We start from the raw sequence: 19,733 nt of genomic DNA, 5'->3' as shown, positions 1-19,733 counted from the left end.
TGCCTGCCTCTCTGCTTACTTGTGATCTCTCTCTGTCAAATAAATACATAAAATCTTAAAAAATAAAAATAAAAATAAAAATCATCCTAGAGCTCTAACTCCTCTGTGCAAGCAAATGGATTTCAAAGCTGTATCTCAAAGTCTGCCTTCGGACAGGAAGAGTTTCCGGAAAGAGAATTATTGGGACCGCCTCACTGCAATGGCACTAGGCACTTGGTTTCAATCGATTCTTTCCTGGCTAGCTGGCTTCCTATGTGGGCTGCTACTGGGCACATTCCAAGACATTACTTAATCACATCTGTGAGAGAATTACTTAAAGACTACATGTCCCAGTTGTGGCTAATCTGTTGAATTTTTTGAGGAGCAAAATGCATTCATTGGTCAGCATTAAAATAAGCATATTACTCATTGATCATTAAAAGCCACCGAGCTTGAGATCATCAAAAGGACATCACTCAAAGCAAGCAGAAAGTATGTTCTTTTCAGCAGCATTTTGAGCGCAAAATAATGCTCTCCAATCTTCTTCTTCTGTGACGGTTTACGTTGCAATTCACAGTCACCTCGACTTTGGAATCACCCCTTTTCAGTCTGTGGGTCATCCCTCCCTCTCTCTGCGGGCACTTTGGCTGTATTCCATCTTACTCACCACGTGGGCAAGAACAATAAGTGCAAGTCATGTAGCCAGTCACCTTGCCAGAGACACCTGGCACCATAAAAGAGGAGGGAACTTGGCCCACAAGGTATGTCTATTCTGGGTCTTTCTTTGGGTCTTTCTGGGTCTCCTTCCACCCGAGGGCAGGAGTGGGGGGGCACTGGTCAGATAGGGACGTGGCAGGAAGAGCCCTCATCAGGTGGCAGGGGGATGGAGGCTGGACCCCGCTGCTGTTGTTCACACTGTGACTCTAGGCAAATTATTTAATGTCTTGGCTCAGCCGTCTCCATTTGCTCTGACTCCCACAAGCTTGTTGTGCTGCAATGAAATAATTCCTTTGGAAGCACGTGGGAAAGTCTCACCGGGGGTGGGGGAAGCATGATGCAACTGTGAACTGTGAAAGGTAGTACTAGTCCAAGTTCACCAGACACTCTTTCCCTGCTGATGTGGCTGCTCGTAGGATTCATTCTCTTCTCCAGTTCTCAGGGAGCCAAGGACAACCCCTCCCCCCAAAATAACCAACTAGGACTTGTTGCAATGGGCACTGAACATGACCTTGAACATGACCTACTATGAAGGGATGCCTGCCTGGGTTAGATGTGGACAGCACTAGAATGAAGATTTTAAGTTCAAGAAAATAGCTCTTGGAAAGTCAGAGAAATTCACACTCTGTTGCAGAACGCCTTGGGTAGGAGAGATGGGAAAAGATGAAGTAGAAAGGAGTGCAGAACACTGTTTCAAGTTGGAGAAAAGTACTATAGGAGAAAGAGGACAGAAGGGGCCTGGAGGGAAGGAAGCCTACTGCCTTGTACCAGGAAGTCGGCCATGGTAGTCAACCTTGAAAGTGCCACACCACAAGACAATGAACAAGGAAAATAATCACAACCAATAATGAAAACAGAGAAGAAACGGAGGCAGCAAGACTGACTAGGCCAAGGTCATACATATGGTGGAGAGCAGAGCTGGGATCCAAGATGCCTGACCCAAAGGTCACCTTCCGAGCTCCTACAAACACAGCCTCCAGTAGAAGGCCAGACAAGGCTATCTACTGCAGCGAATTCCATTAATAATGCTATTGAACTTGTGTAGGACACCCATCACAAGTTAGACCTAAAACAAGCCACTGTTCAGGGCTTGGATGTAGTTGATACAGAAACCTTCCTCCTGGATGGCAGTTCTAAACCACGCTGAACATTCTAAGGGCAGATGTGATGAAGACCAGAGACCAGAGCATAATGGGTTATTCCAACACTGAACTTCTCCGAGCTACACAGCAACTTTCTGTTGCCACCACTGTCTACAGGTCTTTCTTGGAATGACTTCCTTGGGCTCACAGGTGGCCTGAAAATTCTGACTGAAGACATTCCCCATCACAGAAACAGTATTAGAGGTGACAACTGGAAGGACGAGGTGTGTCTTTTCAAGTTTTCACGATCCAACCTCGTGTAGAATATCCAGGATATCAAATTCAATCCATATTGGGATAAAGATTATGGGAAAACTATGTATAGTCTAGGAGGGTTAAAAAAAACACCAAAAAACTCCCCCCAAACCCCAAAACCCCAAGATAAAAACAACTGTTGTGAAAAGTGGCAATCGTAAGTGCTCAATCTGTTGTCGACTTGATGAGAATGTCAGGATGCAGTCCATACAGCAGAACACACTGCCTTTGGAGAGATTTCCCATCCTTCCAAGTGGCTGCAAGGTGTTCCTGGCAATCCACACAGCACGAGCTGGAAGCGCGTGCTTCCAACCCAGGTCCCAAGATGTGCGCTGCCACGCAAAGTATGGCAGACCTGAACATACTTACTCTTGCAACAGTGCTTGCGGGGGGGACACTGAGTTCATTAAAGGGGGTGACATTTCTTCAGGATAATAATCTGTCCTCTGTGGTTCAATCCCAGGTTCTATTTTAATTTTTTTCTGTAATATAGGCTTCTCGTATGATTCAATTACAGGTACTAAAAAATAAAAATAGAAAAGTCACTCCATGTACAATCGACCGATTTCAGGTTTTTTTAAAAGTTTACTGCACAGCTTCTATCTACGACAAGGATGTGTGGAGTATCTATTGGCTTCTGGCAAAATTTACAGCAGAAAGCAAATCTGGGGGGTGGGGGAGATCTCGTTTCCCCCCAACCACTACTCCACCAGCAAGCAGCAAGCATCAGAAGCTGACCTTTGAGCACACTGGCCCCAAATGGGTCTTCCTTAGGATTCTAGGAAATCTCCTTTTAACCCCACAGTCTTCTGCCTGCAACCAGCCAGTAAATGAGCTGGCTTTTGGTAACCATTACTTATCACCGCAATCAAAGGCATTTATTAAATGCCGTTTTAACGGAACCAGGTCAGCATTCAATAAAGCAGAATACAAAGTCAGGATTTTTAGTATCCTGAAGTTGACAATTATGCAGTGGGCGTAACCATTTCATGGCTTTAAACAGCCTGGTTCCTGGGAGCTCTTCTAGTAGCAACACTTAAAAAAAAGAGAAAGGACCCCTTCAGCCCACCCCAGGACATCAGAAAGGAAATGCCTCAGGCAGGCCTACCCGAAGGGGACTAGCTCCTCCAAGAGCACAAGAGCTCTTGGTCCCGCCCCCAGTGCAGCCCCCGGTGCAGCCCCCAAGCGGCTGCGCAGTGGGCGGTGGTCTTTACCTTGCATGCTGCTGTTCGAGTTCTCCATGTCCTCCGACAAGGAGACCATGAGCGGCTGCTGGAGGTGGCTGGTGTACATGAAGGGGACCGGCTGCACCACGACGGGCTGGATGACGGGCAGTATCCCGGGGCTGCGGATGCCGTGGCGGGACAGGGCGGCGGCCATGACCGGGGGCATGGACAGCGGCACGCCGAAGGGCTGCACGCCCGGGGGAGGCGGCGAGTACTTCTTCATGGGCGGGCTGGAGGAAGGCATGCTCAGGCCGGGCGAGGCTCTCCGGTGCGAGGGCTGGAACTTCAGCGACGAAGGAGAACTGCCCGCGGAGGGCGGCGAGCTGCGCTTGTTCACGGTCAGGTCCACCGGCTCCATCTGCATCCCATGTGACAGGCCCTCCGGGGTCTGGAAGAACTTATCCGGCAACGGGGTGGAGTAGATGACCCCGTACTTGTTGGGCTTCATGGACTCCATGTAACTGGATGGGTAGGACTGTCGGGAAGGAAACACAGAAGCGTCTAAGCCGCGACACAGGTGCATTCGCTTCGGACATGGGAATGAAACTGGAGAGGTCCTCCAAGGCACGCTCATTTCCGTGGGCTCAATAAGCAGGGTACGGTCAGACGGCTACTGACCCTAAACAATGCCATGAGGGGGCTAGTGCAATAAAGGTTAAGGTTAATGGGATAACTGTGTCTCATGAAAAATTCTAACTGAATTCCCCGTCAGACGTTAAGGTTGAGGTTCAGGTTGATACCAGGCAAAAATTCTAGAACAGGTCATAAACAGAAGACTTATTATGGGCCTTGATTGGTGGGAGTCGGTGTTGGGGTTCACCAACAGCTAGCCAAGCCAAGAACCCCCCCCCCCCCAGCTTTGCTGATGGTGGCTCCTCAGCGGGCAGGAAATGCTGTCACACCCTTCCAGAGGAGGACGTCTGTCCTTCTCACCATACGCTGGTGTAGAATACGGAGAACCGGGGCTGCAGGCAGTAGGTTTGGGGGGTGGCTTCAGCTGCTGACCAACCCATGCTGAGGGTCCCCCAACCAACAGTCCTGGTTTACCCCCGACAGTCTGGTTTTAGCACTAAAAGCCCTACGTCCCAGGAGCCGCCTCAGTCTCCGGCAACCAGGTCAGTATCCCTCCCACCTCCACACCCTGAAGCCCACCCGCAAGCAATCACGTCCTTGACCCAAAAAGTCCTTGATCCCAGCTTTTTCGATGGTCTTCGTCACCATTTGAATGAAACCGTAGAAGGTGACCTGATGTCCAAGTTTGTGCATGCCACAGAACTTTGAGACAGTTAATGGGACTCCAGTTAAGGACACAAGGTGCTTGAAGCAACTTGCACACTGACCCAGGCCTGGTGCCTCCTCCAAACCTAAGAGGTGACAACTGACCTACTTTATCTCCTATTCTATTCTATTCTATTTATTTTAAAGATTTTATTTGATAGAGAGTGAGTGAGACAAGCAGGGGGGAGGGAGAAGCCAGCTCCTACGGAGCAGGGAGCCCGACTTGGGGCTCAATCCCAGAATCCTGTGATCATCACCTGAGCCGAAGGCAGACACCCGAACGGCTGAGCCTCCCTTTAAAATACCCTCCTCTCTTGTTCTATCAGAATAATGGACTACTCCCAGTTTTAAATACAAACCAATTATAATCACTACACACTATGGGTATGGTCCTTGGCCCTGAATTAACTAGAATGACTTCTATTCCTTAGTCATCATTGGGGGGGGGGGGGATCTCTGCTGTAGGATGCTTTTTAAAAATTTACATTCAACAGAAGTTATTTTCTTTACTCTTAGGTATTTTAGGGAAATGGAAACGTTCAGTGATGACCATTTCAAGTCCCTGTGCAGGAAACTACTTGTATTTGAATTCTTTACACTTGATCTTAGCCAGAAAGCCAAGAAGCGATGTATATGAATATACTGAAAGTGGTAACATACTATTCCTCCCTTCCAGCTCTCAAATCCAATGCTGCTCTCATCCTGAGACAATACTAGCTCATAATACAGCCAAGAAAACCCACCAGTGGGGCCTTATCATTAAAGGGCTTAAATGCATGATAAACTTCTGGGTTGCCCCAGTCCCCCAGTGGCCACAATTGTGAGTTATAAACAATTGTGGGACAGCGGTGGTTTTTACTGGGATTACCACGGATATCACACCCTTTCTTCTCTGGGTCTCTAAAACCTCCACAGGGCTAAGCACCCTGGTGTTGTTGCAAAAACTCCCTTCTCTGAGCATAGCAGGCCTAAGATCAGAGAGTATATGGGCGGTATGGGACCAGGCAGTATTCATCTTTATCTGCTTTTTAATTTTAATTTTTTTTGACAGAGAGATCCCAAGTAGGCAGAGAGGCAGGCAGAGAGAGAGAGAAAGAGAGAGAGAGGAGGAAGCAGGCTCCCTGCTGAGCAGAGAGCCCGATGTGGGGCTCATCCCAGGACCCTGGGATCATGACCCAAGCCGAAGGCAGAGGCTTTAACCCACTGAGCCACCCCCCCTTATCTGCTTTTGAAGTCACTTTCTCACTGTTAAGATTGTGTGTTTTGTTCTTTTGTCCTTTCTTTATCCCTGTCAACGCCCATCATCTCCTAGAATTGTGATTTCTGTAGTAGGTACACACCTCTCTGGGGGCACCGAAGGGATTTCTAGACAGTACACAAAAAATACACAGTGCTTTAAAATAGTTACGTGTTTATTTAAATTGCACAAGAAAAAACTTTTTTGTACAATAGTGATACGTCCTTTTCAAAATTAATTTATTATGTTAATAAAAGCATGTCGACAAAAGAGGGCAGGAAAAATGACTAAGTATTAGAATCGAAGGTGCCATGGGGATAGGGCAAAATTTGTCAGGATGACTGAAAACCCACATTCTAAATTTTAAATAATTTAAAATTGTAACTGGATTCATTGAGCTATGTTGTGAGCTTTACCCACACTGTGGGGCTAGAAGTCCCTTCTCTTTCTAGACCAGTAGGAGCACTGTAATAGGTCTGATTCCCCCTAATCAGGGCTTCTGGAACCTCACTCTGCATGAATGCTCCTGACCCATCTTGTTAAAATACAGATTCTGAGTTTCTGGGGAGCAGCCCTATGGGCACAGACCCTTTTTGAAGAACAGCATGGCTCTAAATGACAAAGAGATACAGAGTAGAATAAAAATACCAATTTTGAGTATTAAAATTTGGTAAGCCATTCAGAAACAATTTAAAGGTGGGGGAAGAATTTTTCACTAATAATACTGTTTAAAAAACAAGGACGTGAATATAAATAAGGAAATACAAAATATATAAATGGTGATTTATAAAAGATTTAATTTATTTAAGAGAGACAGAGTCCGTGTGCACAGGGGAGGGGGGAGCAGCACGGGGTAGGGGTGTGGGCAGAAGGGGAGGGAGAGGGAGACAATCTCTAAGACACTCCATGCTGAGGAGGGAACCTGATGAGTAAGAGGTCGGATGCTTAACTGACTGAGCCACTCAAACGCCCCCTATAAACTGCTGTTTTGGAAAACAGCTTTGAGTTATATATCAAGAGTCAGAGGAAAAGACTATTTCTACCTTTCTTTAGAACCAAGTACATGTAAATATACCACAGGGTGAGAGACCCAAAACATCAAGTTGTATTAATACTAAATACATTTACATTTAAATATTAAAATATATAAAGTTAAGAGGCAGTGATTTGTTTCTTAAAAAAAAAAAATTCCTAGTATGTACAACAAAGGTTTAAAGAAGTCATTAAATACAGGGGTAGAAAGATTTCTCCTAGTTCTAAAGGTTAACTCACTTCATAGGATTCTCAAAAGGGCAAAAGTTAGGAAATGGGAGGCAGCATTTTTTTCTCCTCACCAAAATGTACTTCTCCCTTATTTTCAGCCCTATTCTTCAAAGACCTCCCTATGACCTAGATTTTAATGCCAAGTTATTGGCAGCTAAATAGAAAGCAGAATGAGGACACACTTTTACTGCTGTCACTGCTGGATTTTTCTAACTGTGGGGTGAATTTAAGGAAAAGTAGGAATTTAGAACCTGGGAGATTTGCAAATTTAATAATCATCTCGGGTTTCTCCAGCCATAAAGAAAGAGAAAGCCACACATCAAGCCAAGTTTTATAAACATGCACATTCCTGCTGACTTTGCTCCCCAGTGGCTGCCCCGCACCCTCCATCCCCTATTCCCTGGCCCGACCTGCAGTGTATGTAAGGCTACAGGGCTACAAGTAGGGAGACACGTTTGGACACACAACAGAGTACACAATTAACTATTTCCAGTCTGACCGCCTTGTTAAAGGGTGAAGAAACGCAGCTCCTCATACTATCTCACCAGAAAACCCCACAGCAGTGGTTACCAGAGCCTTCTGTGAGATGCGTCTGCTTCCATTGTCTGGGTGGAGCACACGAGCTACTACACAGCCAGCAACTACACAGCCAGCAACTACACAGCCAGCAACTACACAGCCAGCAACGGTGCGGATCTCCGCAGGACAGGGTTTGCTCTGGGTGTGTGCCTTCAGGGGACACCACGGTAATAGGAGCCTGTCTCTGTTCCAGACCTTTCCTATCTCCTAGCAAAGCAGTGCAAACAGGCGCTGGAGGAGCCCCAAATCCAAACCAGGCTCAAGTGTTGATGAGGTAGCCAGCCCTCCTCCGGCCCCCGATGGCCACCCAGCCCCGCTGTGCACAGCGCTCACCTGGGGAGACCTTCTATCCTGGAACAGAGCAGCCTCAAGACAGACTCCAGCAAGGGTCTCTCCGATCTTTTGGCCCTCACTGGGGGTGGGAATGGGCTGTTAACTTTCCAGAAAGTTCTCTCCCGTTGTGACAGACATTTATGTCACATTTATTTGCAGACTGCCTCCTCTTACCAGAACAGGAGATGTGGGTCTGGCTTTCATCGATAAACACGGGATGAACGAATGAAGTGAATTAGTACACACTGAGCGGGTTTTTATCACTGTCAAGACTAAAGATAGCACCCATTCTTTGGATTCTTGAAAAGCAGGAGGATTTTAATTGTGACAGGGAAGAAGGCACAGCGTTTGGATGATTTTCCAAAGCTAACACTTTGTACCTAAGTGAACATTTTTTTTTGAAGATTTTATTTATTTATCTGTGAGAGAGAGAGAGAGAGAGAGAGCACGCAAGCACAAGCAGGGAGAGTGGTAGGCAGAGCAAGAAGCAGGCGCCCCACGCGGAACTCGATCCCAGGACCCTGAGATCTTGACCTGAGCCGCAGGCAGGGGCCCAACCGACTGAGCCACCCATGCATCCCTTAAGTGAGCATTTCAATCGTTTGTTTTATTGGGAAGAGTGTTGGTGAGTTTTCCATCACCAGACAGCTGAAGCGGATAAAGTGATTGCATGGAACACTGGCAGTAGGGTCTCTAGTTCACTGTTCTTTAATATGAAAAAAAGAGTGAGAGTCCGTGACAGGGCCAAGGCAAGTCAGAGGAATCTTCCTACCAAGGGTGGGGTTCCCAGTGCTGGAAGGCGTGGTGCCGTTTATAAACACACACTCTGGAAACAGCCGATGTCATACCCTTCTATGCAAACAAAAGTAGAAAGCGCTCTTTCTGCCAGGCTCAGAAGAGTCATAAAAGTTTCTGGGAGAACAGAACAGAGGTCCTACTGATTTTAAGTACTTCTCAACCTGTAAGGAGTCTGTTAGAGGGTAATATTCATTACAAGAAGGGGGGGAATACACCCCCCCCACACACCAAGAAGTTATCTTTCCTTAGGAATAAAATTAAGAAAGACTACTTTGAAAAACTTTGGTTTCTTTCTCACTTCCTGAATTCAATTCCTTAATCTCCAGCTTTCTTTGATGATATACTGGTGAAAGTTAACTCTTCACATGTGCATTTTGTATTCACAGGCTGTTTCTTCACGTACATATGATCATCTCCAATTTGACAGAAAGGAAAGAGGCTCAGGGAGCCATGGGTGGTTTGCCAACATCACACTGATAGGAGGTGGCGGGGATCCACAGCCAGGGGAGGGGGCCGTGGTCTACTCTGCCCCACATTCTTGCACTTTTTCCTAGGGCGGTTCAAAGCCATCCTGTTTGCCTCAAAGCTCAAGGTTGAAGCAGGGGAGGGTACTGAAGTCTTGCATTTCCCTAAGCGAGAAAGGACACTTCCTTATTTTCTCTAAACTACAGCAAAATACCAAATAAGTAACCAACCTTCAGGTCAAGGGTGGGATTTAAAAAAAAAAAAAAAAAAAAAGAGGAGTAAAGGAATAATAAATTAGGTTTAGCACATTCTACCTAGGGAGGCAGGAAAGATAAAATCGGAATATTCAGGAGTGGAAACAAAGGCTTTTTATTTAGTTTTGTTAAGTAAAATAAATCATAACACCCCACACCCCCCAAATGTTTCAGTTAACTGAGGTTTTGCTGTTAAGAGAAAGACATTTCCTTGTGGGGACTGATTCTAACTTTTGGTGAAATGATCTAATTAAATTTTCTAAGTGTCAGCTGGAAGCTGAAATTGAGAACTGCAGTATGAAAGAGAAAAAAGATCATTAATTGCAAAGACACTTCTATATGTTTTAACTTCATGTATTTATTTAAGTTACAGCATTATAAGTATAAATGTTACTTCAAATTCATTTCCCTTCCATTTTTTTTTTCAGTCAAGTGCATTTGCTTGCTCTTAAATTATATCATACCAACTTGGCAATGCCGATCTTCATTTGAGCTTTAAATTGGCTCTTCAGCCGTATTTTCATGCTTGATTAAAGGCAGTGGAAGTATACGGAGTATTAAAATGCATCAAAGATGGTTCTGCATCATTTATAAAATTAATCATATTCTCCAGTACTAAAAACCTATTCATATTTCAAGGATATAATTAATAGGGAAATTTTATACCTCAATTTTCCTGCCGTGTGATCAAGCAATAGTTTGGGTAAAGGGTTGATGAGTACAGTGAAAGGACCACATAACATCAGAAGTCAATTCAGTTTTTTGATTAAGGAAGTTCTTATTGCTCAGTTACTGAGTATTTAGACACTTGCTTATCCAGTTATCACACCAGAATGTAAATGTTATTTCCTGAAAGCCACTCAGACCTCACTTTTCACTGTCCACAGCAGTAAACACTTCACGGGCTCAGTCCTACCCATGGCAACTCAGCTCCAAGGGCCTCTGAGTGACCCCTGTGTCTTGTATAAACATTTTTGGCAGGAGCTTCAGCGGCCGATGCATAAGGATGATCTAATTTTGCAAGCGTGTCATTACCAACCTTCGGATACACCACTCGGGCCAAGTTTTTCCCCTTGTGACTATTTTCCAAGCCCGTGGAAGAAAAGAACAAGTCGGAGTGGGAGCCTTGCCTTGTTATTTCCTATTGGCCCAACCAATGGCCGGGAGTCCAAACCACTCCCTGCCTGTCAGCCCCCCACCCTGGCTTCACATACTGGTGCTGAGAAAGGCAAGCCCACTCCCTCCCAGCCAGACTCCTCCAAGTGCAAAAGAATCCCACCCTCAAGGCCATGTTCTCTTTCACTACCATCTCCTCAAACATCTCAGGATCGCTGCTGTCAGTCGGTTTTTAAGCTTTAAGCTTTTATTCGGAGTAAGTGTTTAGATGCAGGACTTGAGGACTTCCCCCCGCCCCACCCCGTTTCCTTTTTTATTTCATCAGCTCCATGAAGGAGATGCGGAACACTACAGAAGACAAAATGGAATGCTTTCTTCTTCCAGTATTAAAAAGAAAAAGACATTCACAAACATTTTTAAGAAACTCTTCTACTGGGCCCCTGGGTGGCTCAGTCAGTTAAGCCTCTGCCTTCGGCTCGGGTCATGATCCAAGGGTCCTGGGATCGAGTCCCAACGCTGGGCTCCCTGCTCAGCAGACCGCCTGCTTCTCCCTCCCCTGCTCTCCCTCTCTGTGTCAAATAAATAAATAAAATCTTATAAAAGAAAAGAAAAAAAGAAACTCTTCTATTATGATCGGGGTGGTGATCTTGATTAAAAAAACACCTCACAGGATTACTGTTTTGATGCAGATTTCTTATAAAAGTACATCTGAAAATTGCTTCCTAACCATGATAAACATTGCATACAAGGATTTTTTTTTTTTTTTTTTAATGTTCCTGGGAGCAATTGGCGGGGGCAGGGTGGGGATTGGAAGTCCCCAGATGCACATTAATTGTTAAAAATCAGTCTGGCCAGACCTTTTTTTTTTATTTTTTAGCCCAAACCAATAATCCTGAGAGCTCAAACTAAAAAGCTGGTAACAGGAGTTTTTGTAAACCTCCTTCCAGTCATGGCCTAGATTCACCTATGACCCAAGTTCTGTGCGGATCCAATCTTGGGGGCATGGGGTAATGGACCCCACTGATTAAAGGACGCACACTGCTAAAAGGGTGTTCACCCCACTCACTGACTGAGGCTTTAAGAAAAGTCTGTTCACCAAATGTCTGTCCGGTGATGAGTAACTTGAAGGAGTAACACAACACACAGTCATGTTATTGGCACTGGGAATAAAAGAGAAGAGGTGGCTCAATTTTGGAAAACTTACCACCGACACGGGGTCCATGGCCTCTTGCTTGACAGGGACTGGGTCAAACATGAGCATTCTTTTAGTTCAGCTTTCTAGGGTGCTCTGGTGTTTGGCCTAGAAAACAAAACAAGCCGTCCAAATAAATCCCAAGGTTACTTTAAATATAAACTAGTAAAAAGAAAACTTAAGAGTCCTCAAACCCCTTCCTTAGCTCCTTCCTCTCCCCTGGCTCCAGAATGGCTGGAATTTATTTTCCTTACCTACAAAAGATGCCATCTGATAGAATTAAAACCAGATTCCATGGTCCTAAGTCGATGAGAGCCAACTGGCATTTCTAACTCAAATACATAAACCCTGACATTTCTGGAACAATATGTACACAGCCCCCTCTGGGCAGCCAAGCCTGCTTAAGATTGCTGTGCAATTCACCAGAAGTTCACATGATATATGAGTGTTAAATGTTTTTCCTTATGTTCATTACAGAAAAAAAATGAAGAAAAACCAAGACAGGCAAAAAGAAAACCTAGAACCAACCAACCACTGTTCCCATCTTCAGTTTTCATCCTTCCGAACTCTCTTTTAAAATGGATTATAGCACACCCATAATTTCACTTGACAACGGATTGTGAAAATGTTTCTTTTTCAGCAAGTATGGTTCCACACTATTGAATTCAGTGTGCCACTGTGCCAACAGTTTGCTTCAAGTTTTCAGTTTACTTCAAGTTTCCCTTTTAACTGGGCACCGAGGTTGCTTCTAAATTTTCACCATTATGGATGGCAGCGAGCATCTCTGTACTTAGGTCCTCCTGCATACCCGTAATTCATCTTTAGGGTAAACCTTATGTAGGGGAATTCTTGGGTGAGAAGCACTGTACATTTTCCAAAGCAGCTGAGGTATCATCCAGCGAAAATATGATTTCCATGAACAAAACAGAACCCACTTCTCAACATGTCCACCTGCAATGTGTATCATCATTTATTAAAAACAAAACAAAACTTTGTTAGTTTCAAAACTGCAAACTACTTTTATTCTAAATTGATTTAATTATTAAAGTCGGATATCCCCCCCATGTTTATTAACCATTTGCATGTCTTCTATAGACCCTATGTGAGGGTCTTGCACCCCGCCCCCAAGGCTGCCCATTGCTTTCTAAGCACTTTTTATATATGAAGACTATTAGTTTGTATTCATTCCCATTCTTCGTTAGGAAATTAGCTGATCTTCAGCCTATTGTAAAGGAAATGTCCATGTTAATCCTATTTGGCTTTCTCCTCTTCTTTCCTTCACTTTCTTTCGGTGTTCTGGACTAGCTCACTTCTGGCACTTCTCTCCATCAAGCCAACTGCTTCCCCACAAGACAAAATATTCAGTCTGCTCAACAATCAGCTGCGTTTCATAGGCTTTGGAATCGCTGCCCAGCTACTGTCCAGATCTTCAACAACCTCCTTCAGGCACCTAAAATCCAAATTTGACTTAAGTCGTTTAGAGCTTTGGTTGAAGACAAGGTCTTTTCTGGACCCCTCTGGTTTGGGTGGGAAAGTGAGCAAGTTCCCAAAAAAGCTGCCAAAGTCTCTGGTTCTCGGTTACCTCCTATTTTTCAGTATGAAAACTCCCCAGCCCGTACCTCCAGGACCACAGTCCCGCTGTTTGCTGTATCCACGCTCTGTGGGTCATACACTAGGAAAGCTTCACGTACAATGACACAAATAATACTGTCCTCCATGCGTGTCCTTGCTCCGTTGAAGAAAGACTGTTCCGGGTCTCATGACAACACGTGAGAATCGTCATTAACTCCACATAAGGCTCTGACTTCGAATTTTATTTTCCTACATCACAGGAGGTATTATAATCTGTGAACACAATTTGATACCAGGCTGCTCCAATCAATGGTGCTAATACCCTCTTATGTATGCCAGCAAAAACAAACCCCAACAGCCAGTGAAAAATGGATGATTTCATAATGAAGGATGAAAACCCCTTTTGTGTCTTAGGATCTATTATTAACCAGTTCCCAGCCTAGCAGCTGCAGAGATGGATATGGTTCTGAGAACTGCTGCCCAGTGCCTCCTAGCAGACGGTCAACAAAAGATGCAGAGATCTCCTGCTCGCATCAATGAGGTCAGGAAATTCAGCAGCTCTGACCCTTGGCCGGCCACCCCTCCCCCCAAGCCTTTTAAATGGAATGTAAAGGCCACCCCTCCCCCAAGTCTTTTAAATTGAATTTACTCTTACAGATTCATCCACTCTACTGGAGGGGGTCTTGACGCAAATCCTTCTAAATAGGAGCAGTCCAAGTCTCAGGTGCATCATGAAAGAGCCCCGGGCTGCAGACTCAAGCAGGCGATCTGCATGCTTGCTGTGAAATTTAAAGCAAAGCAGAACTCTTTGCCCTGTAAATAGTTTATATCCACAAATACGTATACAAATTTTGGAGATGCATACTGTACTCACAGCACTAAAATTGTCGGTTCCAGCATTTGGAACAACATCAAGTACTGGACTCTGTGCTAACATACCCAGGCTTAGAGGTCAGTCCCCACCGCCCTTTAAAAAACTCATAACCGGGGGGGTCTGGTGGCTCGGTCAGTTAAGTATCTGCCGTCAGCTCAGGTCATGATCCCAGAGTCCTGGGATGGAGTCCGTCGGGCTCCCTGCTGGGGGGTGGGGGAAGCCTGCTTCTCCCTCTATCCACCACTCCCCCTGCATGCACACACTCTGGCACACTTGACTCTCACTGAAAAATAAATAAAATCTTAAAACAAAACAAAACAAAAAAACCCTCAGACCGAATGGTTACAAGTGACCAACAGCGGACATCCTGCCTGAAACCTCACCTAGGGCCTGGTCACTTCCCAACTGCACCACAACTTAGCTTCCGGCCCCACCATACCGTACACCCTTTGCCACCAGCAAGAATGCACAGTGGAATTAGGATGGGCTCTGGTTCAAATTCTAACTCCACCACCTAGCTCAGAAAGCCTTTAGCGACTTTTCCTAATGCCCACAGCAGGGACTACTAAATCCACTTAGAAATGAATGACACAGTAACCTACTACATCTCTTCTCATTTTTAAGATATTATTTAAATAACTTGCATTCTTTTAAGTTTTATCTAAATCTAAAGGCACAAGAATGCGTCACAGGACTTGGACTTGAAATCGCAGAAGAAAAGTCAAGTCTAATAGGGAGCATCTGCTCTAATGACACTTGATTTATTTGTGTTAAAAACTAATTATAAAGGTATGCTTATGTGTTCAGAATGGTACCTCAAGAGTAATTCCATCACTGCAGGAGGGCTATTTTTATTGTAGAAGTATTTCAGCTAGTAAGTGAGAAAGGACTGGTAGAATTAGGGTACATTTCAAAACTCCTGAACAAGCCATCGCTGGACAGTCAATGACTCTGCAGAAGTCACGTATTACTACCAACAGAACCAAAGTCACTCACTGTTCTTTTGCATGGTGAACAGTAGTATTCTGTTCCCAACTTGGTCTGCTTCTAAAACGACTGCTCATACTTTCAGTGGTCTTCACTGGATACGGAACAAGAGTAGGTGAAGGGCATGGAAAGAAAACCGTCCACTCTCAGCTGTTATTAAGACAGTCCTTTCTGGGAGGGGCTGGGAAGGGGGACAGCCTTACACACATCTGTGTGCCAATTCTTTTTTTTTTTTTAAGATTTTATTTATTTATTTGACAGACAGAGATCACAAGTAGGCAGAGAGGCAGGCAGAGAGAGAGAGAGAGAGAGAGAGAGGAGGAAGCAGGCTCCCTGCTGAGCAGAGAGCCCGATGTGGGACTCAATCCCAGGACCCTGAGATCATGACCTGAGCCGATGGCAGCGGCTTAACCCACTGAGCCACCCAGGCGCCTCTGTGTGCCAATTTTTAAATACATTAATTCCGTAATTAAAACGTTCAATAAGAAAAGGTAAGCTAGATAGAAACCAAATTTAGGAAGAGAATCGAACACAGTAACACAAATGAGGCATCTGTTATTTGCAGGAAAAAAAAAACAAAACCTAAACTCTGTAACTACTGTGCCCATCTCTGAAGAGAACACTTTGCTACTGGTATTGACCTTGTCTTTGGGTTTTGGTCTAGAATCAAAGAGGGACTGCCATGTCTCCAAGATGCCTTCCACACAACTGAGAATTAACTTATGTACTGAAAGAATTAGAACTTAATGACTTTTGTTACATACGGGCCACTGCCATTCTTCGAAAAGAATGCTCAATAAAACACGAACGCTGACGGAACTCTAGCACACGACACTGAGTGCAGTCTTAAGTGGAGCCAGCAGGTGGCGCACTATAACAGGTATTAGAGACTAAGGACGCAGGCAGTGAATTTGAGTTTGCCAACCTCCGAGTCTTTAAACCTAGTGGATTTTAAGCAAGCCTAGGAATTCTGTTAACTGTTTTATGTGAGTATCACAGAGATGAGGAGGCCCCAAATGTTTGCAAACAACTATCTTCCAATCATTAATACATTTACATCTTAGCTGCAGAATAATTTTCCATAACTGGAACAAATACCTTCTCTGTGTTCTTTTACTGGGAAGGGTGATACGACTGAATTTTTCCTCCAAAAGGAAGACACACTTCCCTTCACGCTCTCAACTTACACTTCTGACTTTTCAGAAGTCAAAATATGGGTCAGATTTTTTTTTTTTTTTTTTTTTTTTTTTTTTTTTTTTTTGCCACAGTGCAAAAACCGTGGGATTTAGGTATTTAAAGGCTTTGGTGAACCATTTACATTAACTTTCAAAAGCAATACAGTTCCATGTCCCAATCACATTGTCCACAGTAAGGCCTACTCAACAGTCTCTTTATGAGGGCACAAACCTCCTTTGAAAAGTAGCTTGTCTTGAAGCAACAGCAAGTTTTATTATAGAAACAATCTTAATGACTGTCCCTTCCTTAGAAGCAACACACACACACACACACACACACACAAACATACACACAGAATGTGTCTGCAGCGAAGTTTGTGATAAAAGCAGGATTTGCTTCTGCCATTCTCCCTTCTTGGGCACTTTCCATCTCTCTCCTCAGATCCTCAAGGGGTCCCTGCATTATCCTTCCCCAACCCAGCCCGATTCCTCATCCTCAGACTCCAAAGGACCTGCCACCCTTGGAGCAAGCTCGGGCTCCTCGCTGACCTCAGCAAGGTGCGAGGAGAGAAACAGTATGATGACCAAAGAAAGACACGGTCCGGTCCGCAAGCAACCTCAATTTTCCCAAGGGTTTAGATGCTAACAGAGGAAGTGCACTGCCTCCCCCCACTCTTTACTCCCCAAAGGAACTGCAGGAGAAAAACAGAAAAGTTTAAAAATATATATATAGATATATAAAATAATCGTGTGTGTGTGTGTGTGTGTGTGTGTGTGTGTTCTTGGGTCCAGAGAAGGACCAGGGGTAGGGCAAGCAGGCCATATCCCTGCAACCGCAACCTAACTGCGTTTCAAAAGAAACACTTCTCCACTTCTGTACCCAAACTCTTTACGGGGCCCGAGGAGTCAAGTATTTCATGGCAGCTGGCCTGGCCATAAATGCAGGAAGCCAGGCAACAGATGTGGGGGTGGGGGTGGGGGAAGCATGTTTAGGTTGGGGGCTCCTGTCAGAACAGCCAGATGCTGGCCTCTACCTGGAAGCAAGCCCCAGTTTTCCCATCACGAAAGGATTTTTCACCTTACCTTCGTCTCCTAGCATTGGTTTGAGAGGAAAAAAATGCCACACAGTAGTTCTAAATCTTTGCCCCCTCATAAATCAGATTAGCCATTTTGCACAAAAATGTTTTGTAAATGGGCATGAAGTTAATTATTTAGTTTTAGGTTAAATATAAGGATCCGGCGAGCAAACAGCCCGCCCTCTCTCCTCTCTGCTAACAAGCCACCCAATTTTACTTTCTGCCTCCACCCATCTGCTCCACCCTGTGGAGAGCTGCCAAGGCGAGTCCAACTTGTCCAAACAGGACATGGCTTCAGATAAGACTCTGTCCACACCCTGTACTTCGGAAAAGACCAAGTGAAGCAATTGATTTTGCATGTAAATAGGGACAGGTGCAAAGGTAACCACCAGGTAAAATCCCAACACAGTTGCAGACCCGAGAGGCCCAGGGCTCAGCAGGGGTTGGGGGCGGGGAAACCCAAACCCATACCCTTCAGGTAAACTCTCAAGTTCAATGCCAGCCAGCTAGTGGCATTCCACAGTTCTCTTTAAAAAAAAAAAAAATGTTCACAAATACAAGTCATTTCGCCTCCTAAGGTTACACACTTGTTTTCCTTCTTTAGGCTCTCTGACGTTCTGGTGTTTTAGTTTTAAGGACTACCAACCCAAGATCAACTGGAAAAAAAAAAAAAAAATCACCACGCCCATACTGTGCAATAATCCTGCTGTGTACATATCCTACAAGGCCGGCCACAGCCCTCAGGATTCTCTTCGGTGGAGCGTTATATAATCAAATCCAGAAGGGCTGCGTGAGGCCACAGGGCCTAGTCCGCCTCGGGGCTGGTGCCCTATCACTGGGGACCCGCCCCGGCTGGACCCCAAGGGGCCTCCGCCCATGGGCCCCACCCTGGAGGGAGTGGGAGGCAGGGAGGGACCGTGGAACTGGCTCCGGTCAGCAGCCAGTTCCTGGAAATTCCGGCCCAAGCAGGGATGGCTGGAACCTTAAAAATAACCAGAAAGAATAGTTAGGGTGGTGGTGGTCACTCCCCCGGCTCCTGAGGGTTTAGACCTCACAGCGCCACCTGGACCTCTGGATGTGAAACCATCAGCTAGCACCGCCCCCTCCCTTCAAAAGCACACAAAAGGGAAAGAGGAAAGCATTTCCAGCCCCGGCCGAGGAGAGAGAATCCTCCTCCTCCTTCCTCGCACCTACCTCGTGAAGCCTGCCCCCCTCAGTCCCCACTTGCCTTACTTTCGGGTCCTGCACCGTGGAAACCTCGAGGTCATCATCACACAAGTCTTCCTCCCCAACTTTTCTTTCCATTCCTGCTACTGCCACTGGGGGCCAGGCCCTCAGGGCCCCCCCTCCCCCGACTGTGTGACTGGGTTCTGCCCTCAGCCCCCTTGGTCCCTCCAATTCATCCTGAACTCCTGGCCACCGACATGGCTCCAAGCAAGCCCTCTTCTCCTCGGTCTTGCTCAAGCTTGCCTTCCTCCACAGGGATCCCCAGGGCTTGCAGAACGTGTTCAACTGCCCATGCTCCGCACCCCGTTTCCAACCGGGTGATACCCCCCCTCACCCCTGGCTCACAGGGCCCTTTGCGTTGCTGGCTTCCCCGTTCCCCCCACCCCCATGCCTTTGTTCAATTTTGGCCCTGATGCTGGGCAACGGGCGTGGAATGCCCCATCCCCTTCCGGCTTATCTAAATCCTCCTAATTCTTCAAAGACCAGCTCAAGGCCCTCTCTACCCTGTGCAGCCCGCTGATTGTGCCTGGGCTGATCGCAGGCCACCCTTCTTACCTAGCCGGGTGAGGCCCTGGAGAGGGTTTGTCTCAAGACCACCACCTGGACTGGGAGCACCAGTAGGACGCACGCACCTTCTGTTTCCTTGGCGGAGCAGAGCGGGTCCCAGCTCCCCCAAGGACAGCCTTGCTTACTAGATGATGTTTTCTGGCAGGCAGGAGGGGCTCCAAGAGCTCGCAGCCCATCCTAGGACCGCCGGTGTCCCTCCTTTTCCTTCTGCCTCTGAGAACACTTGAAATCTTCCCTAAACAAGTAATTTGGGTGAGGAGGCCTAACCTGAAACTTGTTAAACTAAACTTCCTTAAAAAAAAGTTACTGCTCCTGGGCGCCTGGGTGGCTCAGTTGGTTAAGCAACGGCCTTTGGCTCAGGTCATGGTCCCAGAGCCCTGGGGTCCCAGCTCCATGGGGAGTGTGCTTCTCCCTCTGACCT

At 45.9% G+C, this 19,733-nt stretch overlaps 1 protein-coding gene across 2 annotated transcripts in view; it reads right to left on the bottom strand.

Moving 5' to 3' along the window:
• The window catches only part of KLF3 (Kruppel like factor 3), a 36,942-nt gene that overhangs the window by 9,320 nt on the left and 7,889 nt on the right, over positions 1–19,733 (bottom strand). The window contains exons 2-5 of one of the 2 annotated variants that reach the window (XM_045076485.1): positions 14,062–14,185; positions 11,847–11,942; positions 3,308–3,794; positions 2,463–2,613 (exon numbers count right to left, since the gene is read on the bottom strand). In XM_045076485.1, coding sequence (XP_044932420.1) covers positions 2,463–2,613; positions 3,308–3,794; positions 11,847–11,903 — 695 coding nt within the window. In that variant the 5' untranslated portion in view covers positions 11,904–11,942; positions 14,062–14,185. The remainder of the gene's footprint in view (positions 1–2,462; positions 2,614–3,307; positions 3,795–11,846; positions 11,943–14,061; positions 14,186–19,733) is intronic. The other variant, XM_004763989.3, reaches the window with a different exon arrangement.

Source organism: Mustela putorius, unplaced genomic scaffold, assembly GCF_011764305.1.
Source record: "Mustela putorius furo isolate JIRA1106 unplaced genomic scaffold, ASM1176430v1.1 tig00000083_pilon_pilon_pilon, whole genome shotgun sequence".
Taxonomy (NCBI): domain Eukaryota; kingdom Metazoa; phylum Chordata; class Mammalia; order Carnivora; family Mustelidae; genus Mustela; species Mustela putorius.
This window is presented reverse-complemented; position numbering and strand designations above follow the sequence as displayed.